The 26,130-nt window shown below is 37.3% G+C and overlaps 1 protein-coding gene across 2 annotated transcripts in view; it reads left to right on the top strand.

The window, feature by feature from the left end:
* Positions 1–25,261, top strand: part of ARMC1 (armadillo repeat containing 1) — a 34,157-nt gene extending 8,896 nt beyond the window's left edge. The window contains exons 4-7 of one of the 2 annotated variants that reach the window (XM_038128222.1): positions 18,748–18,937; positions 22,181–22,297; positions 22,380–22,454; positions 22,996–25,261. In XM_038128222.1, coding sequence (XP_037984150.1) covers positions 18,748–18,937; positions 22,181–22,297; positions 22,380–22,454; positions 22,996–23,187 — 574 coding nt within the window. In that variant the 3' untranslated portion in view covers positions 23,188–25,261. The remainder of the gene's footprint in view (positions 1–18,747; positions 18,938–22,180; positions 22,298–22,379; positions 22,455–22,995) is intronic. The other variant, XM_038128223.1, reaches the window with a different exon arrangement.
* Positions 25,262–26,130: the final 869 nt, after the last annotated feature.

Raw genomic sequence — 26,130 nt, 5'->3', positions numbered from 1 at the left:
AGGAAATTATGGTTTGTACTCAAGTTCTGTGTGATCTAGGAAATATTACTACAGTTCACCCTTATGTACTTCATTAATTGTGCTAAAGCTAAAGACATTAGGTATTGGTATGGAATTCAGCATTATGCCTGAGTATCATCTTGTGATTCACCAGTTACGCAAAACAAAAGGATTTAAAACATGTGTCTTAAAAAAAATGAACAAAGTTACTAAAATTTAGAAGAGATGTGTCAATTTTTTTTAATATTGTAATAATTGTAACTTTTGAAATGATAGGTGTTCTCATATGATGTATGGAGAGAAAAATGGAATTAAGTCTTAAGGTATTCACCTTTTCTAAGGACAAGCATAACTAAATGAAATATACAGAAGTCTTTGCTACTTTTACAGTAAGACCTGAAACATTTAGGTAGTAACAGAAGCATGTGTTTCAAAAGAAGTTAGTTTTAGTGTGGATTACATGTCTGTTTAGAGTGCAGAGACATTCTGTAAAAGTTGAGAGGGGGATGGTAGTTCATTATCAGTCTGTGTAGCTTGCAAATATTACTTAGGAAACATTAAAGAATTTTATGGAAATCTCTTCAACAACATTTTTTTCTAGGTTTCAGTTTTGAGGGCCAAAAGAATGAAGTTCAGATATGTGTAGAAAATGAGAGATAAGTCAGTGAAAACTGGAAGTCTTGTAGGTGTTTCTTTTTTTTTTCTAGAAAGCTCTTTGGCAACAGTAAGAACATACATTTGATTTGTATGCTTGTAACATTTGGAAAGTGTGATATCATGAAAATTTAAATACATAGCATCTTCAACCACAAGACTTTGTCATGTGCTTGTCAGGATTTTTAGGTTTTAATGTTGACAGGAAATGCTGAAGTTGAGTTTTGTACTGCCTGCATAAATATGGGGAAAGATGGTAGAAAAGCACTGAGAAGATAAATGTAGACTTTTTTATCACAATTAGGTTTTGGGTTTTTTTGTTAGAAAGTCTGTAGGGCAGAAAACTGTCTTTGATTTGCTTTACAAAATGCGGGTTCTAGCTTTTAACTGATTCCACTTTATCAGAAGATGATGTAGTCTGTTGAACTGAAACTGGACATTAATGGATGCTTTGGTCTAAATTACTTCATGCTCTCTGTTCCCATGTACTTTCCAGAATCTGTGTATTTAACTCACTGCTCTATCTAAAATATTTTTTATTATTTTCAGAATCAAATTTGGGATTTAAATTTTTTTGGTAATGTGGTACAAAAATGCAAACAAATTATACAGAAAAGATAGGAACTTCTGTCAGAATTCTGCTTTTGCTGTTTTTGTTTCTCTCTTTCAAGTGAGACAGAACCCAGCATCTTTTGGACCAGAAGTTGTAGTCACTGGCTTTTTGCTCCTGACAGATGACGCACATCCTGTCATCTGAGTAGTTCCTTTTCACCAAGGATTTTTCAACTCTCACTGTCCGTTTTCTCACTTAACTCAATAATATTCAGTGGCTTTCCCTGTTCAGTGCTGATTTATGACAAACTGTGTTCTGCCACTGATAAAGCTGTGGTATGTCTTCTGAAGCAATGAAATGGAGCGCGGGCAAATCACAAACTGAATAATTGTCATATTTCAAACTTAAGTTTATGTTCAGCAGTGCTGAACTGACGCTGTGCTAGGAAGTGGAGGTGTTTTAGCATTCCAGTTCTCTTTTGCTTTCAGTTATGCAGATCTTGAAATCTGGGGGCTTTTCTCATCATGTGTCTTTTTATAAGCCTTGAAGGTTTCTGTGTCAGAAACCTCAAGTTCAGATATGGATTTTTTTCTCATAGCCTAAGTGCAGCTAACAAGTCTAACAGATGTTTAAATGGTCAATGCCATCAACTGGGAAGTAGTTGGAATTGGTTTTCTACTGCTGGCATCTTGTAGTAGTACATGGGAGCCTCAGGCACAAGCCCTAACCCTTCCATTGCAAGTAATACACAACCAATGGAAAAAAGGCTATGCCTTAATTAAACTCGGTATCAGGATGGCAAAGTACTATTTCTTTCATGAAGACTACTGAGGATGAGAGTTGAAATTGAGTGCCACCTGTTTATCCAATCATAGTCATCGAGTGGCCTGGGTCAGAAGGGACCTTAAAGATCATGTAGTTCCAACCCCCTGCCTTGGGCAGGGACACCTTCCCCTCAGACAGGTTGCTCAGAGCTCCATCCGGCCTGGCTTTGAACACTTCTAGGGATGGGGCATCCACAGATTCTCTGGGCAGCCTGTGCCAGTGCCTCACCACCCTCACAGTAAAGAATTTCTCCTGTGCTAGGGATCTCAGTGATAAGTGGTAAATTGCACTGCATCATGACCAATGAGTAGGAAATATTTGAGACATCTGAGTTTGACAGTTCTTTGAGGTACCTTCATGTCTCCTTCCATGGCTTATCAGTCCTCTGGTATTATCTGATCAACTTTTTGCTGTTTTGCTTATTCTAAGTGTTAAAGCTTAGTTGTGAAAATCATGTTGCTGCTCAAAACTGATGTCTGGCTGACTCCTTAGTTGATACTATACTTAAGGAACAAAGAATAGGTTTCAGGTCCACTGTGACTGATTTTCAAGGCATATGAACACTAGATTTTGCTAACAGAAGAGTAACAAATTTTAAATGTAGATCCTGGAAGCTACAGGTTCTACAGCAGAAGTATAGAATGTCAGTGCTGAGGAGTACAGAATGAAAATTTGATGGCAGCTAGATATTTTTATGTTTAGGATTTGTTTTCTGACTGAACTTGATTTGGAACACATGACTTTCTAAACTTCTTCATGTGGAAGACTTTATATACTTTCACATTTTCTAGGACATATGAAGAGCTGCTTTAGCTTTCATGGAATAATTCAAAATATTTTTCAATACAAAAATTTCTGATTCCCTCTACTTTACTTGCTGCTTTTTTCCTTAGCAAGTGAGATTTTTTTTTCTTTTGTTCACCTACATCTGCTTATTTTTGAGGAAAACTTGAGGCATTTTTCCATGTTATAAGCTAGGAATAAGCAATTGTGTTGGAGAGATAGTGGACCTTTAAAATCTCTACCTGGAGGTTTCCAAACTTCTGTTTTTTAATTTTTTTGTGGTTGCTATTACAAAAATGTTACACTCCCTTGTCATGTGTACATGCAGAAGTGTTTGCATAAATAGGTAAAAAAAAGAGAGAAGAGATTGAAGCTCTTTGAATACTGGTATTTCACTGTATTCCAGCAGTCATCAGCAGTAATTTAATATTGAAAACTGGTTTAGTTGCTGGCTTTATGAATTGTGTAGAGGACTTAATGTGTCCATATGGACTTTCTAAAATGTTATTAGCAGCTTCTAGAATTAAAATTAATTAGGATTTATTGCCTGCAAGGAAATACACTAATTTGTGTTCAGAGTGAAAGTGTCTTTTGATGGACAATAAAGGTCAAAGTTCATAATTTTTCATAATCTTTATGAGCAGCATAATGGTACTGTTTCAGTATAACTAGTATGTATTAAAAAAAAAAATCACTGACGAAGAGTCAATGTACTAAATAGCTCTTATTATGGAATGGCAAATTACTGAGAGTAAAATTCCAATTACTTAGCTAAAAGAGCTTTTCAAGATAGTCTTCCTTTGCCAGGTTGTCAGATTTAACAAGCTGAACTAAATCCAGTGCATTAATCAGCTCTTCCAATTTATTACTTGCCTAAGAAGATTAGGGCAATTAATACATGTTTAATTAGAGTCCCTTGCAGATCTGGTAAAATACATGCAGTCTATAATTGCTGACTTCTTACTCAATTTTAATTTTTGGTAGTCTTAATTACCTGCACTTTTTGAAAATTTAATTATTCATTGAAACCAGCAAAGTTTAAATTTATGATATCTGACAAAGAAAAAAGGCAAAAGCCAAGTATTTCAGATAGTATTTGCTGAAATTAAAATAGTAGGGATGTTGCATCATAACAGTTTTATAATTTTTTGTTGTGTGGCATTTTCTATTTTTTCTTCTTTGTGAGAGGATGAATGGTTGGAGAAAGACAGGGCAAAGGCCGTATATTAAGTAGGAAGTAGGCAAACTATGTATTTAAAGGGATATCTGATGATTAAAGGGAATATAGCTTCAAGATAATATTTTGTGAGAAATTACAGTTAAAAAACTGTAAATTTCTTACATTTAATGCATTTGTTATTAAGTGGAATACTTAAAATCTGATCTGCAAAGGAGAAGGAAACAGCTTTTTATAGACTGTAGAGACTTTATTTTTCTCTGCCTGAATCACTTAGTAATGCTGTTTTTGTAATCCTAGGCATGTGGGGTTTTTTTAACATGTCAAAGTTGAGAAACTGTTGAGATTGGGTAATGGGAGGCATGATTCTGTTATGTGATTATTTTTGAACTCTACAGTACTTGTGATTCTGCACTGAGAAGTTGTGTTTTTGGACAAAAATATGATTATCCTAGGCCTTGGATTTTCATGTGAGCAGTAGGTTCCAAAAAGTTTGGTTTTAGTTACTATTTCCAAATTGTACTTTATCACCTGAAGGAGGAATAATACACGCATCTGTCTGTTCAGTGTTAACTTTCCTGGCCTTTCCTTTCCGGTTATTTTTCCCAACAAAATGACACCCTTGGTTGCTGGTGCATCTCTGAGCTGTGGGGCTCCAGTGTATTTATTGCTGGAGCAGTGTATTTGTTAATAAAAGAAGGTCACAGCAGGAAAATGCCTGCAGGCTGTTCTGTTCAGCATTGTTAGGCAAAATAGCTTAATATCCCCCTCTTCCCTAGATACCCTGAGTTTCTTTAAAGAACGTTTTTAATGTATATTTTCTAAATGGTGCAAGTTTTGGAAATAAATTGTTTCTTGAAGTTACTTTTGAAAAAGCATCCTCTGCCCCCTTCCCCCCAAAACAAAGCAATGAAATATTGCAAAATGTAGGAGACATCAGTATGTCCTCTGTAAAAATACCACGTTATTTGTTCTAAATAACTGAAGGCTCCTTTCTTCTATCAAAGGCTTTCTGGTATTTGGAGGAGGTTATATCTAGGGGAGAGGGTTTAATGTAGTGAGCTACCTCAGTTAGTTAGGCGTGTTCTCAGTACAAGTTCTGCTCTTTTTGTTTGTGGCAAACTAACAAACCAAAAAACAAGTTACAACTTTGGTTCAGCAGTCTTTGTTTCCTCTAGTGTATTTCAGTGTTAGTAACCATATAGAAAGTTATGATCTCAACACAGAGGTGCTGGCACAGGGACAAATGATGACAAATAAAACATAAAAAGCATTAGTTGAAATCCTTCTGTTGCAATATTGGTGTTAACTTAGACTTTAGTCATAATGTAACAGGCTTTCCGGGAGAATTTTATGGCTGCTGTAAGGTAAGGAAATAATGATTAAAGTCTTGTAAAGATGGATGTAATTTGTAAAACTAGTGGAAGACTGGATCATCAACAATTCAAATGTAACTAGCAATTTACTGTTGAAATACTAGGGTGAGTTTATATTTGCATGGGTTAATAGAAATTAGCAGTCATGTAAATAACTGTTCTAAAGGTTTTTTTTTTTTGAGAGGTACAGCTTAGGATAAGCTTACTGTTTGTGTGTAGAGTTGATCACAAAAAACAAAAGCATGGCCCAGTGGAAGGGTATCCTCTGTGCCCTTAAAAGATGTACTTTTCATGTTAGTGGGATTTTTTTAAAATTTTTTGTTTATCTCAGGACCTCTCTGCAGTCAGAGACATTACACAGTCATCATTTCTACTTGCATGCGACTTGCTTAGTGAGTTGTGCTACTCAACATGTGCAGTACTTAGCTCACTATAGAAGATCATGTAATGATCAGTACTGTTTCTGTACTCATCAGTTTAGGTGTTTGTTAATCTCTAGTTTTGGATTTTGTGTTTTCTGTTTTTTTCATTCTGTCATGTGTGTAATTCCTATTACAGTGTTTTTGACTGCGATCAGAAATACTGTGTCGTTTTGCTCTTTTCTCCAAGCTACTGCTTTTACCTCACAATGTTCCACTTGATGTCTGGTGCTTTTATCAGGACTGTTGGTTGGGCAGCTTTACACTGCCTGATGTCTGTCTCGCTGTAATCCAGGTACTGTGCTTCCATGGACTTTTCAGAGTACCAGTTCAGTACACACTGGTCCAGTGGAGCAGCTTTTACTCTGCTACGTCAAACCATTTGCACACTCCATGAAACAGCAGAACTTTTGTTACTGGTTTCTGTGCAGCACTTGTAGTGGATGCAAAACTTTCTCTGACACAACAGTGCTTGCTTGCATTTTAAACAGTTTCTTTTGCTTCTTTTCTTTGATAGAAATGCTATATTTTGTTGGCATTTTGAGTATTTCTTGTTAACTAACTGACAAATAGTGAGGTAACAAAGTAAGTAGTTATTAATGCAGTGTTTTTATAAAGAGTACCTGCAAGTTCTTTAAAATCATGGCCTTTGGCTGGTTTACAATGACTGGCTTAGGACTATGATAAGCAATGAAAGTAGTTACCTATCCATTGAGGTGCCTGAGTTGTACAGTGGTGATTTATGTACAATCACCAAATTGTAGGTTCCTAAACCTGGAGAGAATTTTCAGTACCTGTTGCTGAGTAAATTGGCATTATTCTTGCTTTTCTGACAGAGGGAGTGCCACAATCATAATTGCTTTGAGTGCTTTCTGTTTAAATGGGGAAAAAATTAGCTGGGAAGTTAAAAATGAACTAGTTGCGTTTCACTGTAGGCAAAAAATATTGTGATGAATATTGCGGAATTAAAAAAATAGAGAACTTTGAAACACTGAGAAAATGTTGTTAAGTATAAAATAACTTTATTGAAAACACATCTATTTAAAAGCCTTTTGTGCTCAATAGGTTGTCTTAGCCAGTTTCTTCTTTATTTAGAAATTGACTGAAACAAGGAGTTATTTTAGAGGGTCGTTGAAGCTTAAGATGTTTTACTTCCTATTTTTTTGCAGAGTTTATATTAAAACAAATAGGGAACTCAGAAATGTTGATTATAAAAAATGAAGTGGTTTACAGAGTGAGACACAATATTATGATATGTTAAAAAAAATAGAATCCGAGTTGATATTTAAATAACTACTGACTGTGAGATAGGAAACAAATACTACAATACTGAACTTAGTGTTTCAAGATCTGCCTTGTGTTTCAAGAGCTGCCAAAAGGCAGCTTCTTTTCTTTCTGTGGTGCAGTTCTGTACCTGTGTTGAAGGGTAGAGATTTAAGTGGATTGGCAGAAGAGTCAGGATTAGCAATGGCAACACCTCCAATGCTCGATAAACCTTGTCATCAGCTGGTGGTGAAAGCATTTCAGGAATACAGTGACCTTCTCTGGTTACTATTGAGTTTACCAGGAAAACTGCTGAGGTAGATTCTTCAGTATGCTAACTTTTACTGATGCTTACTAAAATGAAGAGCTAAGAAGGCTTAAGGTGCTTTGAAATTGAAGTAACAAATTGTGTGGTGAAGTATTTAATACTAATGCAGATGTGGATGGACAATATTGTAAGGCTGGAGTCATTTGCTTACAAAAAGGGCGTTGATACATTCTTAACACTGTGAGGTTTCTCACCTTCTCCTACCAGTGTCAAATGTCTACATTGAGTTTACAGTGACCTTGTCCACTGCACTGGTGGTATTTGTCCCTGGTCTTTGACCTTCATAGTAAGCATCCCAAAAAAATTGCAGATTTTTTTCCAGGTAACCATAAGTGGACTACCCTTTTATAATTCTTTTTTCCCTGAGGGCTGCTTGACCAATAAACCTAGTAAGGTGCTGGTGTGTGATTAGAACTTACATGGTTTCAGTTGGGTATTACAGGCAATAAATGCTACAAAGGGAAATGCTTGAGAACTTACTAGTGATGATACAGCCTTCATTAGTAGTTTCTGGATGGAGCTGTTATTTCAGAAGGAAGTGAATTTTATGTGATTCTCAATTGGATGTATTTCTATCCAGGAGTACATTTTGGTACTTTGTTGTTTTTTGCAGTACCTGCTACAATATATTTTGGCAGGGTTTCTATTGGATTTTGCAGTAGGAAGTCCTGTCTAATAACTTGAAACAAATTTAAAATGTTAGCACATGCTGTATTTATGCAGTACATCATCAAGTTCCCACAACACTTTTTTTAAACCTTGTTGTATGCTTCAACCTATTTTGCATGGAGACTGCAGTCCCTTTGACTAGAAATGAAGCTGCTAATACTGGCTTACTTAAAAATAAAAAAGTCAGTTCCTTGCTAATAAATAAGTAGTCTAAGAGTAGGAAAACAAGATATTTCAATAGTTACCTACTTTGAGTCTCTACTGAATTGATATTAATTATATTAGCAAATAATTCGAATACAAAGCTTAGACATAGATATGCCTACATAGATTAAACCTGCCTTTTTTTTTCCTCTGGGACAGGTTGCTGCTGTAGTTTAATTCTTACTATTTATACAGGCTTTCTTCAGGGAAGCCTGAATCATAGAGCTTTCAAACCCTTTGTTTTCTTTTTTTTAAACCTTTCTCCAGTAAATTTCAGGAAAATAACCAGATGAACCTTACTTTTAAAAACTGAAATAAACGATGGGGATTTTAAGATATAAATGGATTTTCCAGATAATTATAGACTATAATCGACTATTATTATATTATATACTTAGTGCTGTTAGCATGCTGATAACACAAGAAAGTTATTGGCTTCCTCCAAGTTGTTTGTAAAATGCTTCTGTGCTGAGACTGATTTCAGCACTACCAGTATTTCTACCTGGTCACCACAGCATCATTCCCAGGAAGACGTGGCTTTTTAATGCCAACATTTTACATCTTCCATTGTAAAGGACCAGAGACAGTTGTTGCCCTTAAGATTTTTTTTTTTTTTTTTTTTTTTTTTTTAGCCCTGATGCAATTTGTTGGCACCTTATAATAAACATGATTTTTGCCATCCATGAAATTATTACTGTTCATTAGCAGGCAAGATGTTGGAATTAGCTACTGTGAAATTCAACATGAAGTTTGTCTTTTAAATGGACTCTTGTCTAGCAAATGCTGCTATGAAGCCTTTTGAGTGTAGTTGAGTTAACAGGCCCTGCGTCTTTTTTTTATGTAGAGTATGTCCATATGGTAGATACCAAGCTGTGGGAGATCAAAAGTTGATTTTCCATTTAGTGTATAAATAGCAAGAGTTAAACAAAATTGGATGAATAGCTGGGTTAAGCATATGGCATATGTTCAAATCTGTTATCCCATTCTTGAAAGTTCATTCTCATGATCAGAGGACAATAGAATGAATCAGGGAAATGTGTTAAGTATGGGTAATTAATCAATTTACTAAAAGTTTAAATTATATCACAGTCGCTGATTTTACAGCAGTTAGTGGGATTGTGCTGTGATTTTACTCTTATTTACAACTCCTTTAATATTTAGACTTTTTTGTTTGCTTGTTTTCAACAGTCTTCAGGACATCCCAGCAATTTCATGGGGTTTTTGTACATCTTCAGGGTCAGTAGGTATATGATATAAACTGAGCTGGAAGTGGCATTGAGAAATCCAGTCCTTGCTCCTAATTTCAGTGGGGTATGTCTTGTTAAGTACAAAATCAGCCTTAAGACATCCAATCTCCTTGTTCATTGCAAGCTTTTTAGTTTAGTGTCTCTTGGTCAAATTGTCGCAGCTGTGACATGAGTAGTGTGTGGAAGGCTTGCCAAGTGACAGGCATCTTGCAGTTCTAGGGAGCAATCTAGGAAAATCTGTGACCTTGCCTTGTTGCCATGGTGTGGCTGGCTTGGAGCACGTGGTTGATACCGCTGGAGTGTAGGCACATAGCACTGCTGTACTCGGGCTGGGCATAGGTTCATTGAGCAGTCCACCTGCTCAATGGGTTTGAAGATCCATGGTGCTGCTGCTTATTCTGTCACTTTAAGGCTTGCCCAGTCCTACAGGTTCTCTTGTTTTTCCTGTTCTATACCTTCAAATTGTTTTTCCTATTGTTAATCCATTACTATGCTTTCTATATTGTTATTGACCAACATCAGGATCCTGCTGGCTGTATTCTTCAGGATTTTGACTTTTTTTCTTTTCAGAAAGCAGGTGGTAATCATTTCATCAGCTGCTCTATGATATTGTCTGGTCTTTGCTGTGTTTTTGGGGCTAGAGGGAACTGAGGTGTAGCATGGTGGTAGCACCATACTTGGGACTCTGAGAAGGTGTGTGCTGAAGTAATGCTACTCTTCAAGTTGTTTTCAAATGACGTGCCTGCTGCCTGGAGTGAGACTGGAGAGCAGTCATGTGCTCATGAGTGAGCCCACTGCATCACGGGATGCACTAAAAGCTTACAAGAAAGAGCAGCATTCTTGGAGATAAGAAAGAATCTTGCCCTGGCACTGGAGTAGAACAGGCAGAAAAGCAGCTAGATCAGATAACTGTCTTGAAACAGATTGCTTTTTCTCTAATACCATGCTCTTTCTTTAGGGTTGTCATTCATGCTCAAAGTTTTCATCAAAGCCATGTCAATCACTGTGTCTCACTTCTAAAATCAAAGATTAGTGATTTCCCAACCCCGTCCTACAGAATGTCACAACTCTTTACAGCTTACTGCTCCCTTTAGTTGCTGGAAACAACTTCTGTCTTTAAGTATAGGAAGAAAGTATTCCAGAAGAAATTGTTCACCTGGAAACAAATACATCAGTGATCTTAAAGCGTAGTGATCTGAGCATATGTTGACTAGCCATTTGTTACCCATGACTAAATGATAAATCTCTACTGTGTATATACTTTAAATGTTCTGATATGCATGCACTTGCCCAACAGTGATAAAACAGAGTGATAGAATTTGTGTCAATCCATGAAATTCTTACTTGTGCTTTTTGTGTCATATGGGCTACTATATGCATCGCAATGAATGAAGTTTGTTATGGAAATAAAATGATGGTTGAAAATATCACTACTTAGGATCCTAGAGAAGAATATAGGGACAGTGCTTGCATGTATGAAGAGGATTGGCCTCAAATGAAAATATCTACTTCTATGTGATGATAGGTTTTTTCTAACTTTTTTGGAGAGGTGCTTGCATCACTCTGTAAATGAGGTCTCTCAAACTAGTGTTTTAGAAGGAAAAATTACACATTCAGTGCTTGTTATGTTCAGTGATTTAGGATTCTTCTGTGACTGTAAGTTAAGTCAGAAAGTTGTTTATACTTTTAATTTATGAGTAGGTTATTTAGGATGGCATTTCCCGAGGTCTTGTCAAATGTTGGAGCCTTAACTTGGATAGCGAAGATATTTTTAGTCTTCAAACTCTTCATATTTGTTAGACTTGAATTGTGTAGTCAATTCTTTTTACAGATCTGCATTTTAAGGTTCTGCTTTCCATTACTGTGTAAAATTCTTGAGATGTCAATACGGGAAATTTTACTGGAGTTAACTTTTAAATGTCAAGATCTGTTTCCTTAGTTTTGTGTTTGGAGTTTATTTTTCCCTCACCACTGTTAGATACTTTTCTTTTTGCTTTTACAGAGCTGCTCTTTTCTTTGTGTTGGTTTCCCAAGTATTAGTGAGCAAGAGCACAGTGATGAACCATACAGTGCACATCCACCTTTTCTGTTTGGCTGTACCACAGCCTTTGTCCATGATTTGTAAGGCTATATGTCGTGTTCCCTTACTTATGGGGCCATGCCAACTGAAAATATATGTAGTACAGACACTCACTATGTGAAAAATGTTGTTATGTAAGTGGTGTACTGCTAATGTACCATTCTCCTGTATTGATTTCTTTGCTTGCATCTTAACAGAGTTCTGGGCTGTGAGTTCTATCACAGAGGCTACCTTGGTTGCCCTTTTCTCACAGAGGTTCCTCACTTTAGACAAATGAGCTGTAGCTCTTCTCCATGAGGAGGGGAATGAGCTGTATTTCTTCTCTGTGTATTCTGAGAATTGTAAAACATCCTCAGTTGGAGGGAATCCATGAGGACCATCGAGTTCGGCTCCTGGCTCTGCACAGGGCAGCTTCACAGGTCAGCCTTGAGATGCAAGTGATGCCCAGTTATAAACCTAGAAGCTGAGAATGATCTCTCTGTCTGTCTTTGGTTCTCTTGCTCATGAGCAACCCTGGGGAAAACAGGCCTTTCAGTACCAGGCTGAGATTGGTCCATAAATTACAAATTGAATACTCTTGAGCTACATCAGATTCAGGTAAGAGAGTAACAGTGTAAACTACTGAGTGAGCTTATATACTTTTTGACTTTTTGATCTATGACTTTTTGATCTATGTTGTGAAGTTACTTGAGATTAAAATATTTCTTTAGTTTGCAGTCTTTGGCTTTATCCTCTCTATACTCTATTTACTGAATACAGTTATTGCGCTAAGTAGAATTACGAAGAAATTATATATTTTGAGTGAGAAACCTGGGAGCAGTGTTCTCCTGAAGTCAGTGTCATGTTTGAAACAGTGAACTATTGGATTTTTAAGTTTTGTATTAAAAGTTTCTAAATTGTTATTATAAGGTATGGTTTTTCTGTGATGACTGTGTAATAAGATCTTGCTATAACCTAAGGTGGAACAGGTTGCCTAGGGAAGTTGTGGATGTACCATTCCTGAAGGTGTTCAAGGCCAGGTTGGATGCAACTCTGGAGTAACCTGGTCTAGTTGAAGGTCTTGCTGGAGGGTTGGAACTAGATGATCTTCAGGATCCTCTTCCAACCTTAACCATTCAAAGACGATTCTATGAAGATGAAAACATCAGCAATACCAACTGACAAGTTCTAATGACTTTGAGAATGATGCCTTCCTTTTTACATCTAGTCTTGCCTTTAGATCATGATGCCTTAAGATAGAACAATTTAGGACTGAGCAGTGAACTTTAAGTCTAAATATGAGAGCAGGAAGTTTCTGAAATCAGTCTTTCTAATTATCAAATGCATTAGAATTATGTAAGCTGTCATGCAGAACTCTTTGGAAGACAATGTGTAAGGAAAATAGTTGGCAGAAAATTAAATAAATTTTTGCTTTACTTACATAAAAGCCTATCGTCTAAAATATTCTTAACCTGAAAGAGTAGAGATCCACAAGTAGGTAAAAATAGATGTGCTCCATGTATATTGCTGTTTGAATTTACTTAGTGACTTCTTGGTATGTGTTCACAGACTCACAGGGTGATTGAGTTTGGAAGAAACCTCTGCAGGTCATGGATCCAGCTCCCGTCTGCTCAGGCATAGACACCTAAACCACATTGCCCAGAACCATGTCCAGGCAGCTTTTGAGTATCTCCAAGGATGGAGACTCTACAACCTGTCTGGACAGCTTCTGCCAGTGCTCAGTCACCTTTACGGTGGAAAAGTGTTTCCTGATTTTTCAGATTGTGTCCTTTGCCTCTGGTCCCGGCTTTGTCCTTTTTGCACTCCCTTCAGGTATTTATGTACCTTGATAAGCTCCCCCCACGCCTTCTCTAGACTCAACCATCCCAGATCTCTCTCCCTTCTCTCATCAGCCCTGTAGTCATCTTCCTGACTCTTTTTTGGACTCTGCTGCGTGTTCATACATCTTGTGTACTGGGGGGCCCAGACCTGGCCACAGCACTGCAGGTGAGGCCTCACCACTGCTGATGGAAGGGGCAGGATCACCTCCCTCTACCTGCTGGCAGCACTCCTGCCAATGCAGCCCAGGATACCAGTAACCATTGCTGCAGGGGCGCTTTGCTGGCTGATGCTGATCTTTGTGTTCAGCAGGTTCTTTGCAAAGCTGCTTTCCAGCTGCTCACTCAGGGATTGTGCCTGATCTGAGTGGTGCCTGGGGCTGTTCTTCCCCCGATGCAGGTCTTTGCACTTGCCATGATGAGATGCCTGTCAGCCCATTTCTCCAGCCTGCTGAGGTCTCTCTGGCACAGCTGTCTGATGTATCTGTCACTCCTTCCTGTTTTGTGTCATCTGCACATCTTGTTAATGGTCCGTTGTGCCCCAGATAGTTAATGAAGATACTGAACAGAATGGGAACTGGTGTTGATCCCTGATGTACACTGCTAGATACTGACCTCCAGTTGGGTTTCATGGCCTTGATCACCACCTTTTGGGCCTGGTCATCTAGCCAGTTTTCAGTCGGCATCACAGTCTGGTCAGCCAGTCCATCCTGCGTCAGCTTCTCTGTGGGGATTGTGTAAGGGCCAGTGCCAACGGACAGCAGCCTTTTGCTCTCCTGTCTTAATGAAGCCAGTCGTTTCATTGTAGAAGGTGCCTGGGGTGCTCAGGCATGACTTTCTCTTTGTGAATCTGGGCTCACCCTTCATAAGCACCTTCAGACTTTTTCCATCACCTTCCCAGGTCTTCAGACATTATTAGAGCCTTGAAATTTCTTAAATGGACAGTTAAGTTTGCCATCTTTATTGTGGGTAGTAGGCAGACTGAACAAGTGCATTCAAAAGCATAATTACTGCAGAAGTGAAACTTTGGGAATTAAATTACATAAATCTCCTTTTGATAGAGTCTGGGATGTAATTGAGTCTTGGGTAAAGAAAAATCTCCTCTTTTATTTGGAAACATCCTGTGTCAAGGTTATAAGCTCAGTAGAAACATGGTAATGAAATGCTGTTGTAGTGTGTTACATGTTTGGCTAATGTGTCTTTAGAGCCCAACAGATGCCACTAAAGAAAGGCACATAATAGTTCCTGTGCTTGTGCACAGGGTCTGCTCTGCTTTGAGCAGAGTTACAGTTGCATGTTTCCTCTGATGCAGGAGTTAGTATGTAATTTACAAGTACGTACACATGTTTATTTTTAAAAAGATGCATAAAATATTATAGCTTAAAAAGGATAAGATTATCTTTTACAGACTCACACCCCCATGTATGTATTTATAAACTTATTTATGTCTTGTCCTTCTCTAAAAGGGGAAAATCACTACATTAGTCTTTCTCAGTCTTTGTGCTTGTTCTAAAGGAAGAAACTAAATCTCTGTTACCTTTGCATCAGATGAAGCTATGAAGGTTGTCATGCCCTTCTGTTATCATTTATGATGCTGTGTGTACTTCAGTCGCAGCCATAATGCTGTACACTGCTTATGCATTCTCTTCTAGCATCCATACTCTGCCCACATCACACACACACCTTTGGAGTTGTAGCCATTAGCTTTCATGTCCTTTAAGGTTAGCAAAAACTTAAAAAAATGTCTGGCCATGCTAATAAAACCTCTCCAGTACTTGGACCATGTTTAAAAAGTTATTTCTAATAATAGTGTAGAAAGTGAGAACTATTTCTTGTATCCTCTGCTGACAGATACAGCACGTGTCACTTGGATTCTGTGTTCATATTTCTTACACAGCCAGCCTTGGGTAAACATGATAGAAGGACAGGCAGCAATCTAGGATGACAGGAATTCAGGAAGACAGTGAAAACTAAAGGCTTGGGTTTCTGACAGGCATCTTCTGAATCTTGCTGAAGTAATGTGTTACCGCCTCTGAAAGAGATGGTAACCATCTCTTGCCAACTGTTACTCTGCTCTAAGGAGATGCTACCATTTCCCTAGCAGGGTAGCAGAACACTAGTCATAGAATCACAGAACAGCCCAGCTTGGAAGGGACCTCAGAAGATGATCTGGTCCAACCTTTCCTGGGAAAGGGGACCTAGGTGAGACTATCTTGTGTCCTGTCCAACTGAATCTTGAAAACCTCCAGCGATGGGGGTGTACCACATCCCTCGGTGAGATTTTCAATGATTGATTGTTCTCAAACAAGCTCTAGCTGCACAGTGAAATTATGCAGCTGCACCTTTAGTAGTGACTAAAGTGCCATGCTGGAGTGGGAGAGGAAGAGAGTTCCCTTGTGCTGCTCTGGTGGTGGCAAGAGGCTGGGTCAGACAGCTGTGGGCAGTGTTACCTGAACCTGCTGACACACTGGTGCTGGGAGGACTGGTGTCAGTGCCCTCAGAACTCTTCTCCTAAAGTTTCCTCATTTTAGGCAAAAAAACCACATCCCATGAGTTACAGTGGTTTAAAAAAAAATTCCACTGTTCTGTGGTTTAATTTTATGTACAGTTTCATTGTATTTGTTTTATTAGCAATATAGTATGTAAGGAAACAGACTCACCATTGAACATCACCTTGGTTTGCAAGCTAGAGGGTTTATGATACTTGCTTCCAGATAGGTATTTTTTTTCCTTAAAGATCATAGAATAGTTTGGGTTGGAAGGGACCTTTAAAGATCCTCTAGCCCAAGCCCCCTGCAATGAGCGGGGATATTTGGAACTGAATTTTCCAATTTGATGTTGAATGGTTCCAGGGATAGGGCATCTGCTGTTTCTATGAGCAATCTGTGCCAGTGTTTCACCATGCTCATCATAAAAAATTTCCTTTTATCTAATCTGATATTAAGATATAAATGTTTCTATTATTTTTACAGCAGAAATTGCTTTAATGAGAGAGTAACAGGTTGCTGAAAACTTGTATTCACTCCTTTTCCCAGTATATTTGAAATTGTAGATGGTTTTGTCAGGAATTTTGTGCATCTTTGTTTAACTGAGTTGCTGAAAGTATAGTATTTTGTTTCTGCAGTGTAAAACTGGTGCACACCTTCGCTTGGGATTGTTTTGCAATCTGATATTTCTAAGTGGCGGCCATTGTCCTTGCCCCTGTAGTGTAGAGTCTGAGTTTCTTGCTGCTTTTTATTGCACAGTCAGTTGCTTGTTACTGATTCTCTTTAAATTAGATTAAAGTCTTGCATTTGGGGTAACTTAGTGGTAGATAGTGGTAATCCTCTGTTTGTACAAATACAGGAAATTATCTGAGTATCTTGTTTGAGAGTGTGTGTGTATATGTGTGTTCTGAGTATCTTTTTTGAGTGCGTGCCTGTATATGTGTGTATGCACGTAAAATTTATCACTATAGACTTGATTTAGGAAGATCTTGGAATAACTGTGTCAAATAAGACCCAATTTACTTTTGTGTTTTAAAGTCAACAGGTTGTTTCAGTTGTGCAGTTAATAGCAGATCATGAGTTTTCAAGAACTGTGCCAACTATAATGTTGGGAGAATAAAACATATATGAAAATCACTGTTGATTTTTTGCTTTAGGCACTTGAATATTCTATATTTGCTGACAGTGACAGCTTTAAATTCTCTTTATTTTGCATAGGTTAGTATATATATGCATATATATACACACACATATAGGCAGGTATTAAGGATGCTTTTATTTCTCATTTGTCTTTTTGACTTTTTTTTAACTCTCTGATGCAATAGTACAATTGTTTTGAAGCAAAACCCCTTACCAACTGCATAGTGGGTGCTGTAGGTGGAATAGTGACATTTTAAGTAGTTTGCTTAGTGAGCTGTATTTAAACTTACCAAAAATAAAACTTGTCTATTGTAAATCACTTGATATGGACAGGATTGTTGAAAGTAATTGGCAAAACTAGTAGGTGGGTTAATTCCTTAATCTCTTGATAAGCTATCACTTTAGCAAAAGCTGATTTATTTCTGCCTCAGGACATCCAGTTGCATGGCTTTATCATCAGTTGTATTACTTTATCTAATAAATGATGGAAGGATGAAGTTGAAATCTTTGTGAGTTCCCAGCACTTGTTTCTGTGAATTAACATATGTGATTTCTCAGTATAGGAAAGCAGAACATGAGCATGTATTTAAAACTGAACATATGTTGGAATGCTTTCCCTTTCTAGATCTTGGTTATTTGCTCATATACCACTTTTTTCTCTTTCTTTTTTTTCCCTTTGAATGTTGTTAATCTACTGAATTATCACAAGAACTGACATTTTCCTTTCCAAATGGGTGCTGTTCAAAACAAGGTGCAGAGAAGTAAAAAAAAAAAAAAAAAAAAGGCTAGCTGAGACCCCCAGAAGCCGAGAACTCCTAGCATGCTTGCTTTAGTGTTCTCTCTTGTCCATATGGTAGGATGGAAAATGTGTTTAATGTCTGGTAATTAAGGAAGTCAAATGGAAAAAAAAATAAATCTAAAGGTACTTGTTACTTACTTAGTGTTTGCTAAACAAAGCAGCAAAGCTGTCATTCATCATTTTAAAATTAATTGCAAGTTGATGCAGTAATAATTTTGTTTCTACACGAAGCTTAAAGTCACTAGCATAATTAAAACAGGGCTGAGTTTGGACAACAGATTTATATTAGTACCTGATTAAAATTAGTTTTAATTAAATCTTAACAATTCAATATATGTTGAGTCTAATATCTATTTTTTTTCTATCTAAAAACAGGCTATCATATAATTTATACCATAAATTTTAGTCTAATCAGGAATAACCTTTGGATTCTTCGAGAAAATTTGTGTTTCTGCTGTGCTGCTGATGCTGGGTAACTTTGGAGAAAAAAAACTTAGGGAAAGATGCCAGTTCTACAGAGAAATTATTTTTATTATGTAGCAAGGAAAGTGGGAAACAAAACATATCACAAGGCAATTGGAGAAGTTCTGTTATAAAAAAATAAAGCTCAACACAGAGTAACCCTGGAGCACTGACCATGCACTACCATGTTTGGGTTATAGTTGTCAAACTGATGTAAACTGTGCTCATGTTGTTTGGGAACAGAGCTGTTTATAATGAGCATAGAATCAACAAATTGACATAAAAATTGGAATCGGGAGAAGAAAATAGTTTTACACAATTTCTGCTCTCCCCACGTAACATTTTTGCCACGTCTTGACTGTACCATGTGAAATATTCTAGTTGCAAGGATGTAATCAATAGCTTTTTGCAGTACTAATGTGGAAACAAATACTTGGAAATCTTAGTCCCTTTTTTTTCTTTAAGGACCACTACACCAGGAGAGACTAAACTTCTGGCTTCTGAAGTCTATGATGTCCTTCAGTCTTCCAACATGTCGGACATGGACAATGCGAATGAGATGAATTATCGTCGGCGGAAAGCACAGTTTTTCCTCGGCAGCACAAATAAGCGTGCCAAGACAGTGGTTTTGCATATAGATGGCCTTGATGATTCGGTAAGGAAACCTTCAGAGTTTGTATAGATAAGGCATGCTGTACGGAGATTTATTTTAACCCCAGAAACCTAATGAGGCTCCTTGTGTGACATCATCAATTGTCAGCAGTTTCTGTGAATTGTATTTTGAAGCATGAGATATGTATAAAATCTTGCATAAAATTGAGCTTACTCAGAACACCTAAATAAGATGCTTTAAGGCAGTTTTCTTGATGGTTTTTCAAGAAAGAATAGAGTGTACAAGGTGCCTTCAGCATTTTTCACTTAAGGATGTCTTGTGGTTGTATAAGTGTTGATCTAAAAAAAGTTTCCTTTCAGTTAAGAGAGATTTCAGACACTGGGAGTTTTTTATTATTCTTAATTTAGAAGTGCTGTATTTTCTTTGAGCTGGTTTTGCTGCATCTTTTCATTGTCTGTGAGATCTTTTCTACTGTAGTGACCAGAATGGCATTTGAATTAATGAGGTCTCACTGAGTCTTTATGCAATGTCAGAATAACTTCTACAGATTTATCTACCATACCCCTGTAGATAACACCCCAGGGCCATGTTTGCCTTTTTACGGCTGCCAAACAGCATGTAGGCTGTTTAAGCATGTTATCCACAAGTGCCCTCCGGACTCTGTATCTTTCAGTTTTGTACCCATTTTAAATGATCAAACCTGATCCTTTGCTTTGTTGCTTTACATTCTGCCAAGTAAGCATGTCCACGGGCCCAGTTTACCAACAGCATGCCCACTGTTCTGTTTTCATAAGACCATAGTTAATTCCTTTAGAAATAACATGCTGCTCTAGCTCACTTTATACAAATATTTTTTACAGTTTTGGCCTTCCAGCACTTGCTCTATCTAGAAAGACAGTGCTTTGTCAACACCATTGGCTTTTCTACTCGGTGAAATTTTAAAAATTCAGTCCCATAGGTTGTTGTTTTTAAGCTTGTAGTTGATTTGTTTGTTCACAGGTATCTCCAAGCAAGAAATTTCATCCACTTCTACTTCGTGAGTTTAGATATTTTGCCTGTAGTCCAATTCTATCTTAAAAGCATGTCTTTTTCTCAACAAATGGAACTTAGCAATATTTGTGGAGTTTTCTCTCTGCAATGCTGAAGTAAAGGTATTGTGAAAAAGCATAGAGTATTTAGATACTCATCTTTAGAGAGCAAAACTGCAGGTAGATCACACCAGCATGTTTTCCTAGCTTGTTGTTAAAGGAAAATCCAGCTGTGCACAGGCTGAGATAGCTGGTGTACGTAGCTCTGTATTTCATCAGATGATTAAAGAAATGTTAAGAGGTGCTCACCAGAAGTTAAACATCCCCATGATGCTGTTTAAAGTGTTATGATAAGTTGGGACTGGGAGGGTGTTAAAGCTTGTGAGCAACAAAAGCCATTTATTTTCATTCAATAGTTTATTCCTGACTTAAGTAGCAGAGAATATTAGGTTGCATGTATGAGTTTGAAAAGGCATAGTGAGTAAACACAGTGAGCTTTAGACACGGTGTTCTCAGTCATTTATATTTGTAAATGGAAGCTGCTGTCAGGAATGGTTGCAGGTCCTACAAACGCTTGTGGATTTCGAAAGCTCAAATAGTAGATAATTGATTGTTTCAGGAAGAGAGGGGAAAGGTCGTTTGTTGTTTAATGTGGTGTTTTAAGATCTAATAATCAAATTTGGTGATAAAGGTAAAAAAACAAGGCAATAACTCAGGAATTTGTGGCATGCCCCTCAGTTTTCTAGTCTGTACATTGTAGTGAGGGGCATGGTAATCAGGGTTTGATGCATAGGGAAATAACCTAAATTTTACCTGTGCCCATGTTTCAGGAGTACCATGCAGAAGTATGTTTAGTTGTGTATTGCTGGGGTTTGTGGCTACCTGCCTGTCAAATGCCTTTTGCAAAGTATGTCTGTGCAGCAAAACTGGTGGCTGCCAAGCTGCCAGCTTTTTAAGGAATTTGTGTGGACTTCAATTAGTTTTTTTATTTTAAGAAATTATGCACCTGTTATCTGATCACGGAAAGCCTCATTTTGAATTAAACTGAGGTGCCTGTGATTCACCTGGGATCTTAAGAGTAAAAAGCTAAATTCTGTCGCAGAACTGCTACACAGCTGTGTATGAATTTATTTTTTTAGACTAAGAAGCTATGAAAGTGTTGCTTGCTGTGTCCAGATGTAGGTTTCAACTTTCACTTGTGTAAGGCAGCCTATCATCTTTGCATCAAATATTTCCTTTCTATAGTGAAGGTAGTCTATCTGACAAAGTTATTTTTGGAAAACGCAAAAATGTTTGCTATTTCAATACATAAACTTACACAAATGAATTGTTTAAATATATTTGCTAAACTGCTAAACCCCCCGCCAAACTGCTTCTGTTCATTCTTCCAGAGATTAAAAGAATTTAATTTGCTTGTTGTGCATGTGAATGCTGACTAGTGATTATTTGGTAACTAATGCAAATATACTTTGAAATAACTAATTATTTAAAACCTTGCAGAAAAAAAAAGTGAATAATTGTTTTAAACTTATTTTAAAGGCTGTCAGTTTATTTCTGATACAGTCCATCTTTTTTATCCCCTTTTGTGCTAGCAGTCTCTCCAAATATACTTTAATTCTTTTTGTTGCAACCATCTTGTGCAAATATTAAAAGGAAAAAAATTGAACATTCTAAGGTAATGTAGCAGGTGCAACTAGTACGGGTCAATGTAATGTTACTGCACAGTAGGTGATGTCACTTGCTTTAAACATAGCACTCTGTGGGTTATCAACCAAGTATTTTCCCTTTAAAATAAGAATTAAGTGTGTGCTGTGCCATGATGTCTGTGAGCTGCCACAGATGAAGCAGCTGAAAGACACAACAGCTGCTTTGATGCATTCAGTCAGTGTGGAGCCAAGGTGTCTGATAAATAGCAACTTAAACACTAACTACTCATCAATGAGCACTTCAGTCAATCAGAACTTAACCAGAGGGGACTGTTTAGCTGATCACACAGAGGAAAACATTCTTTGCTTTTCAGCACTTTTCTCTAATTATTTACAGTTGATTCCATCCTTCTTTGACTTCTAAAGTGTAAGCAAATTTTCTTTTGTGGCAAGAGAGTCTAATATTTGTGCACTAAAATGTAAGTCTTAGTTTTTCTGTTATTCAACCACACTTTTGTAGCCATGTGCTTTGAGACATACTGGAACACAATTAATTGTGAGCATTTTCACATGGTATGTTTTTTAGTTCTGGGACTTTGTTTGTTTTTCAGTCTCGAAGGAATCTTTGTGAAGAAGCCTTGTTGAAAATTAAAGGTGTTATTAGTTTTACCTTTCAAATGGCTGTTCAAAGGTGCGTGGTCCGAATTCGCTCAGATTTAAAAGCAGAGGTAAGTGCTTTGTAACCCCCCAGATCCTCACATTATTGCATTCTGTTGCGCTGAGCTCTTGCTTTTTTCTGTGTATTTGTAGGCGCTGGCAACGGCAATAGCATCAACCAAAGTTATGAAGGCACAGCAAGTTGTGAAAAGTGAAAGTGGTGAGGAGGTAGGATGTCTGCCTTTCTAAAGACCAGTTGTTACAGCTCAGCTGTATCTTCAGTATCAGCACCTCTGTGCCCATAATGTCTGATAGTAGGCAAAATTTTTAAGCATGAGTGTTACGCATCCAGTACAAGAGGACTCAGGGATATCCTATGTCAGGATACGAATCCATAGAATGGTTACACAGAAATTATTGTTCAGAAGAAGGATGAAAGTACTGTAATTGATTATCTCCATGATGATATGAAAAGGATCACAATGAATGTGGTGGGTTTTCTTGGTTGGTGTTGCTGATGTGCTTTGTTTCACACTGCACTAAAAGGTAGTCTGTATTTACTTGATACTTTCTCTTCCCTATTAAGCCAAAGCTTTTCTTGTGTATCTTGTAAGCATAGCAGGTTCCATTTATGTTCTTGCTCTATAGGGCAATGGGGAGGAGTCTCACTATGTGCATGCCTGTCCCCCTGAACGTGTTTATATTATAACTTTTTCATTCTTTTAAGTTACAGTGTTTGACATAATTTTAATCTGTTGTGTTTTACCAGATGCTAGTTCCGTTTCAAGATACTCCAGTGGAAGTAGAGCAGAACACAGATCTACCTGAGTATTTGCCAGAAGACGAGAGCCCTACTAAGGAACAGGACAAAGCAGTGTCTCGAGTTGGGTCACACCCAGAAGGTGCAGCAAGTTGGCTCAGCACAGCAGCAAACTTTCTATCGAGATCTTTCTACTGGTGACTTATATTTGGTGTTGAAAGACTGTGTGAATGAACCAACAAGGGGGCCAGTTTTCCATTGGTGTGGTGAACTGCCAAGTGCAATTTGCAATAAATCATCACGAAAATTTTAGATTAAGCAAATGTATGCTGCATTTTACATTTTATTGGACATTTAGCCTGATAGGGCAGGGGTCAAAGGACAGAGGCCTCCAATCAAATTGTTCCTTCATTAGTTTTTCATGTATATTTTATTGCTTCACTTTTTAAAAATGGGTCCACTCTTAAATACCAAATGTTTATGCTATACCTATAGAGCTTTAAGTTAAGTTTGACTTCACATGAAACACATGGTAGAGAGAATCCCTTCAACTTGTCTCAGGGCCTCTGTGAAAGAAAATTCTTAATAGCTCCAGTTGTACATTGAATGAAACGCCCTTTTCATTTATACATCCATTTGAACTAACATTGTTTTGTTCAATTTTGTAGATTTTGACTCCAGAGAAAAATATAGTCTGCCTCTTTTTTTTTGGCCTTTGTTTTTGCCAACCGTGTTCACAGCATGAGCACGAGGATCCCCTTTTGCTGTTAAACTAGAATCACTACAGACTTGAAATGTGTAACCCTTTTATGTATATTGATTTTTTCCCCAGCCTGCCCTTAACTATTGGAGTGCTTAGGATAAGAAAAAAGGGACTGAAAAAACACAAGTATGTATACATACATTGTACAGTAAATAAACTAGAACATATTTGTAATGATGGGTGTGACTGACTTATATATATACATATATATAACTAATAAATACCACTGACTGCTGTTTAGGCTAGCTGGGAAGACTAGCAGAAAGAGCTGTGGTCTAATATAGTGATGACCCATTGCAGCTCTGCCTGCAGAGAATAGAGGAATGTAGACTATATTTGATTAAGAACTGGTGTTTACTGTTAGGGAGTATTTAATGGTAACTAAAACTTTAAACTTGAAGTATAAAGCAGGACAGAATGCCTCTTTTGCCACAGTGCCACACTCGTAAATTTTGACTCTTTTTTGTTTGTTTTTCCCCTAACAATCCCAATATGCAATTGCTGTTTCCTCCTAATGTCTTTCATGAGACTCCCATGAAGATACATCAGCTTGGCTTAAAAACATATGCGGACAATTGGCTTTGCCCTGTAACTTACAGACAGTATAAGTCTAAAGATGTCTTAGTAATTCCTGTGAGCAGAAGTGATAACAAAAGCAAAACTTCTGTAGGTAGAGAATAACATATATCTGAGCTGTTAGTAAACACTGTGCCTGAGAGGATTCACAGTGCTTGAAAGCTGCAGTGCCCCTGCTTTGCTGCACCAGAGAAATACAGCTGAGAACTTTGAAACATGTTATAAACGTTGTTATACAGTGCTTTTTCGTGGTAATGTATTTGCTATAATATGAATCATATTTACCACTTGGAGACTCAGAAAAGAAATTTAATGCATCAAAGTTATTCTCCTGTGCCTATGCACAAGGAATAAATTAAAAAAACCCCACAGGCTGTCATAATACTACAGAAATGCTGAGGATATGATAATGTAAAATAATAATAATAATAATAATGCAGGTCAGAGTTCACCCACCCAGGTTAATTGTCATTCTAAGGAAAAGAAAACCCAAAATCTTGTTGGCAGACTAGATGTCTCATGTTTTTTAATATATCTAGTTTATTTTTGATTCAGGTTTACACGCACAGATTGAAAATACAGGCTTTTCAGGGCATGTATTGCTTTAAATATGTAATGCTCTTCATATTGCTGTCTAGAATGTTACAGTACCAAATGTGTTTGAAAAGTCCTCTGTTCTATAGCCATGAATGCAGAGTTTTGTTTTTCTGCATTAACATCTGTTTGCATTGGCATTACTGCACATCTATTTACTAAAAGACTACACCCTTTGGATATTAATGGTTCAATACCAGTAGGTATTACAGTTCGTTTGTGCATTCGGTCTGTAGGTGTGCTTTTATGACAGTATTGCAGCTCTTGTAGAACAGTTTAAGGCATCTGTAAAAGTTTTTGAAATACATTGTAAAATAATAAAGGATAATATAACTAAACAAAGGATGACTGGTGCCTTTTTAAATGTCTGATGAAAATCTGTTGCCTTCTGAAGTGTTCTGCCATTCTTTTAAGCTACTTGTGGTTTTAGAAGTGTATTCCTCTTTAATTTGACAGCGAGGAATGCAGTCCAGTTACAGTGACTCCTTTGCTGTATGTCACAGCAGGTCTTTTGTATGTGTGTAGAACATGCTTACATTTCAAACCAAGTTTTTTTGTAAAAAGTGGCTAAGCAGAGGAATTCTTGACGATATTATCTCAAATTGATTCTTTGGGGGCTTTTTTGGACATTAGCTTTTTTTTTTAATAACTGATGCTATGTAGGTCATATTTCATTAGGGAAATTAAGAAAATCAACACTTCTGGAGAAATTCCTTTGATAAAACTGGAGGGGGGGGAAGTCAACACAGACTCATTAATTTTATGCTTGTACTTTTTCAGAGGTCAGATGAAGAATAAGAAAACCCTTTTGCTCTGACCTAAGGATATGACAAAAAAAAAATTACTGCAAAGTTAGAGGCTTGTAAAAACAAGCTGAACTGGGAAATGTGGCATTGGTGCTGCATTGCCAAGTTGCAAAGTACTCAGTTGCCAAGGAAGGTACTGCTTACATCATGGTGGAAGTTTCTGAATTGTCCTAGGGTTATTGCTGTGTACAGTATAATGGAATAATCACTACCATGTTTCCTCATAATAAGAGTAAATGCTGATGGGATCGGTAGAGGCAAAATTGAGGCTTATAGTTCTGCCTCTGTGTGCAGCTGTCAAAGTACTGTAAGCATTCTGCAGTACAGTGAAATAAATTATACTCTGGCTTTCCCACTCCAAATCACCTATGGCTTATTCTGTACAAAAATAGCTGATGTGGCTGA

Source organism: Motacilla alba, chromosome 2, assembly GCF_015832195.1.
Source record: "Motacilla alba alba isolate MOTALB_02 chromosome 2, Motacilla_alba_V1.0_pri, whole genome shotgun sequence".
Taxonomy (NCBI): Eukaryota; Metazoa; Chordata; class Aves; order Passeriformes; family Motacillidae; genus Motacilla; species Motacilla alba.
The sequence above is the reverse complement of the archived record's forward strand: the minus strand, read 5'-3'. Positions and strand labels throughout refer to the sequence as shown.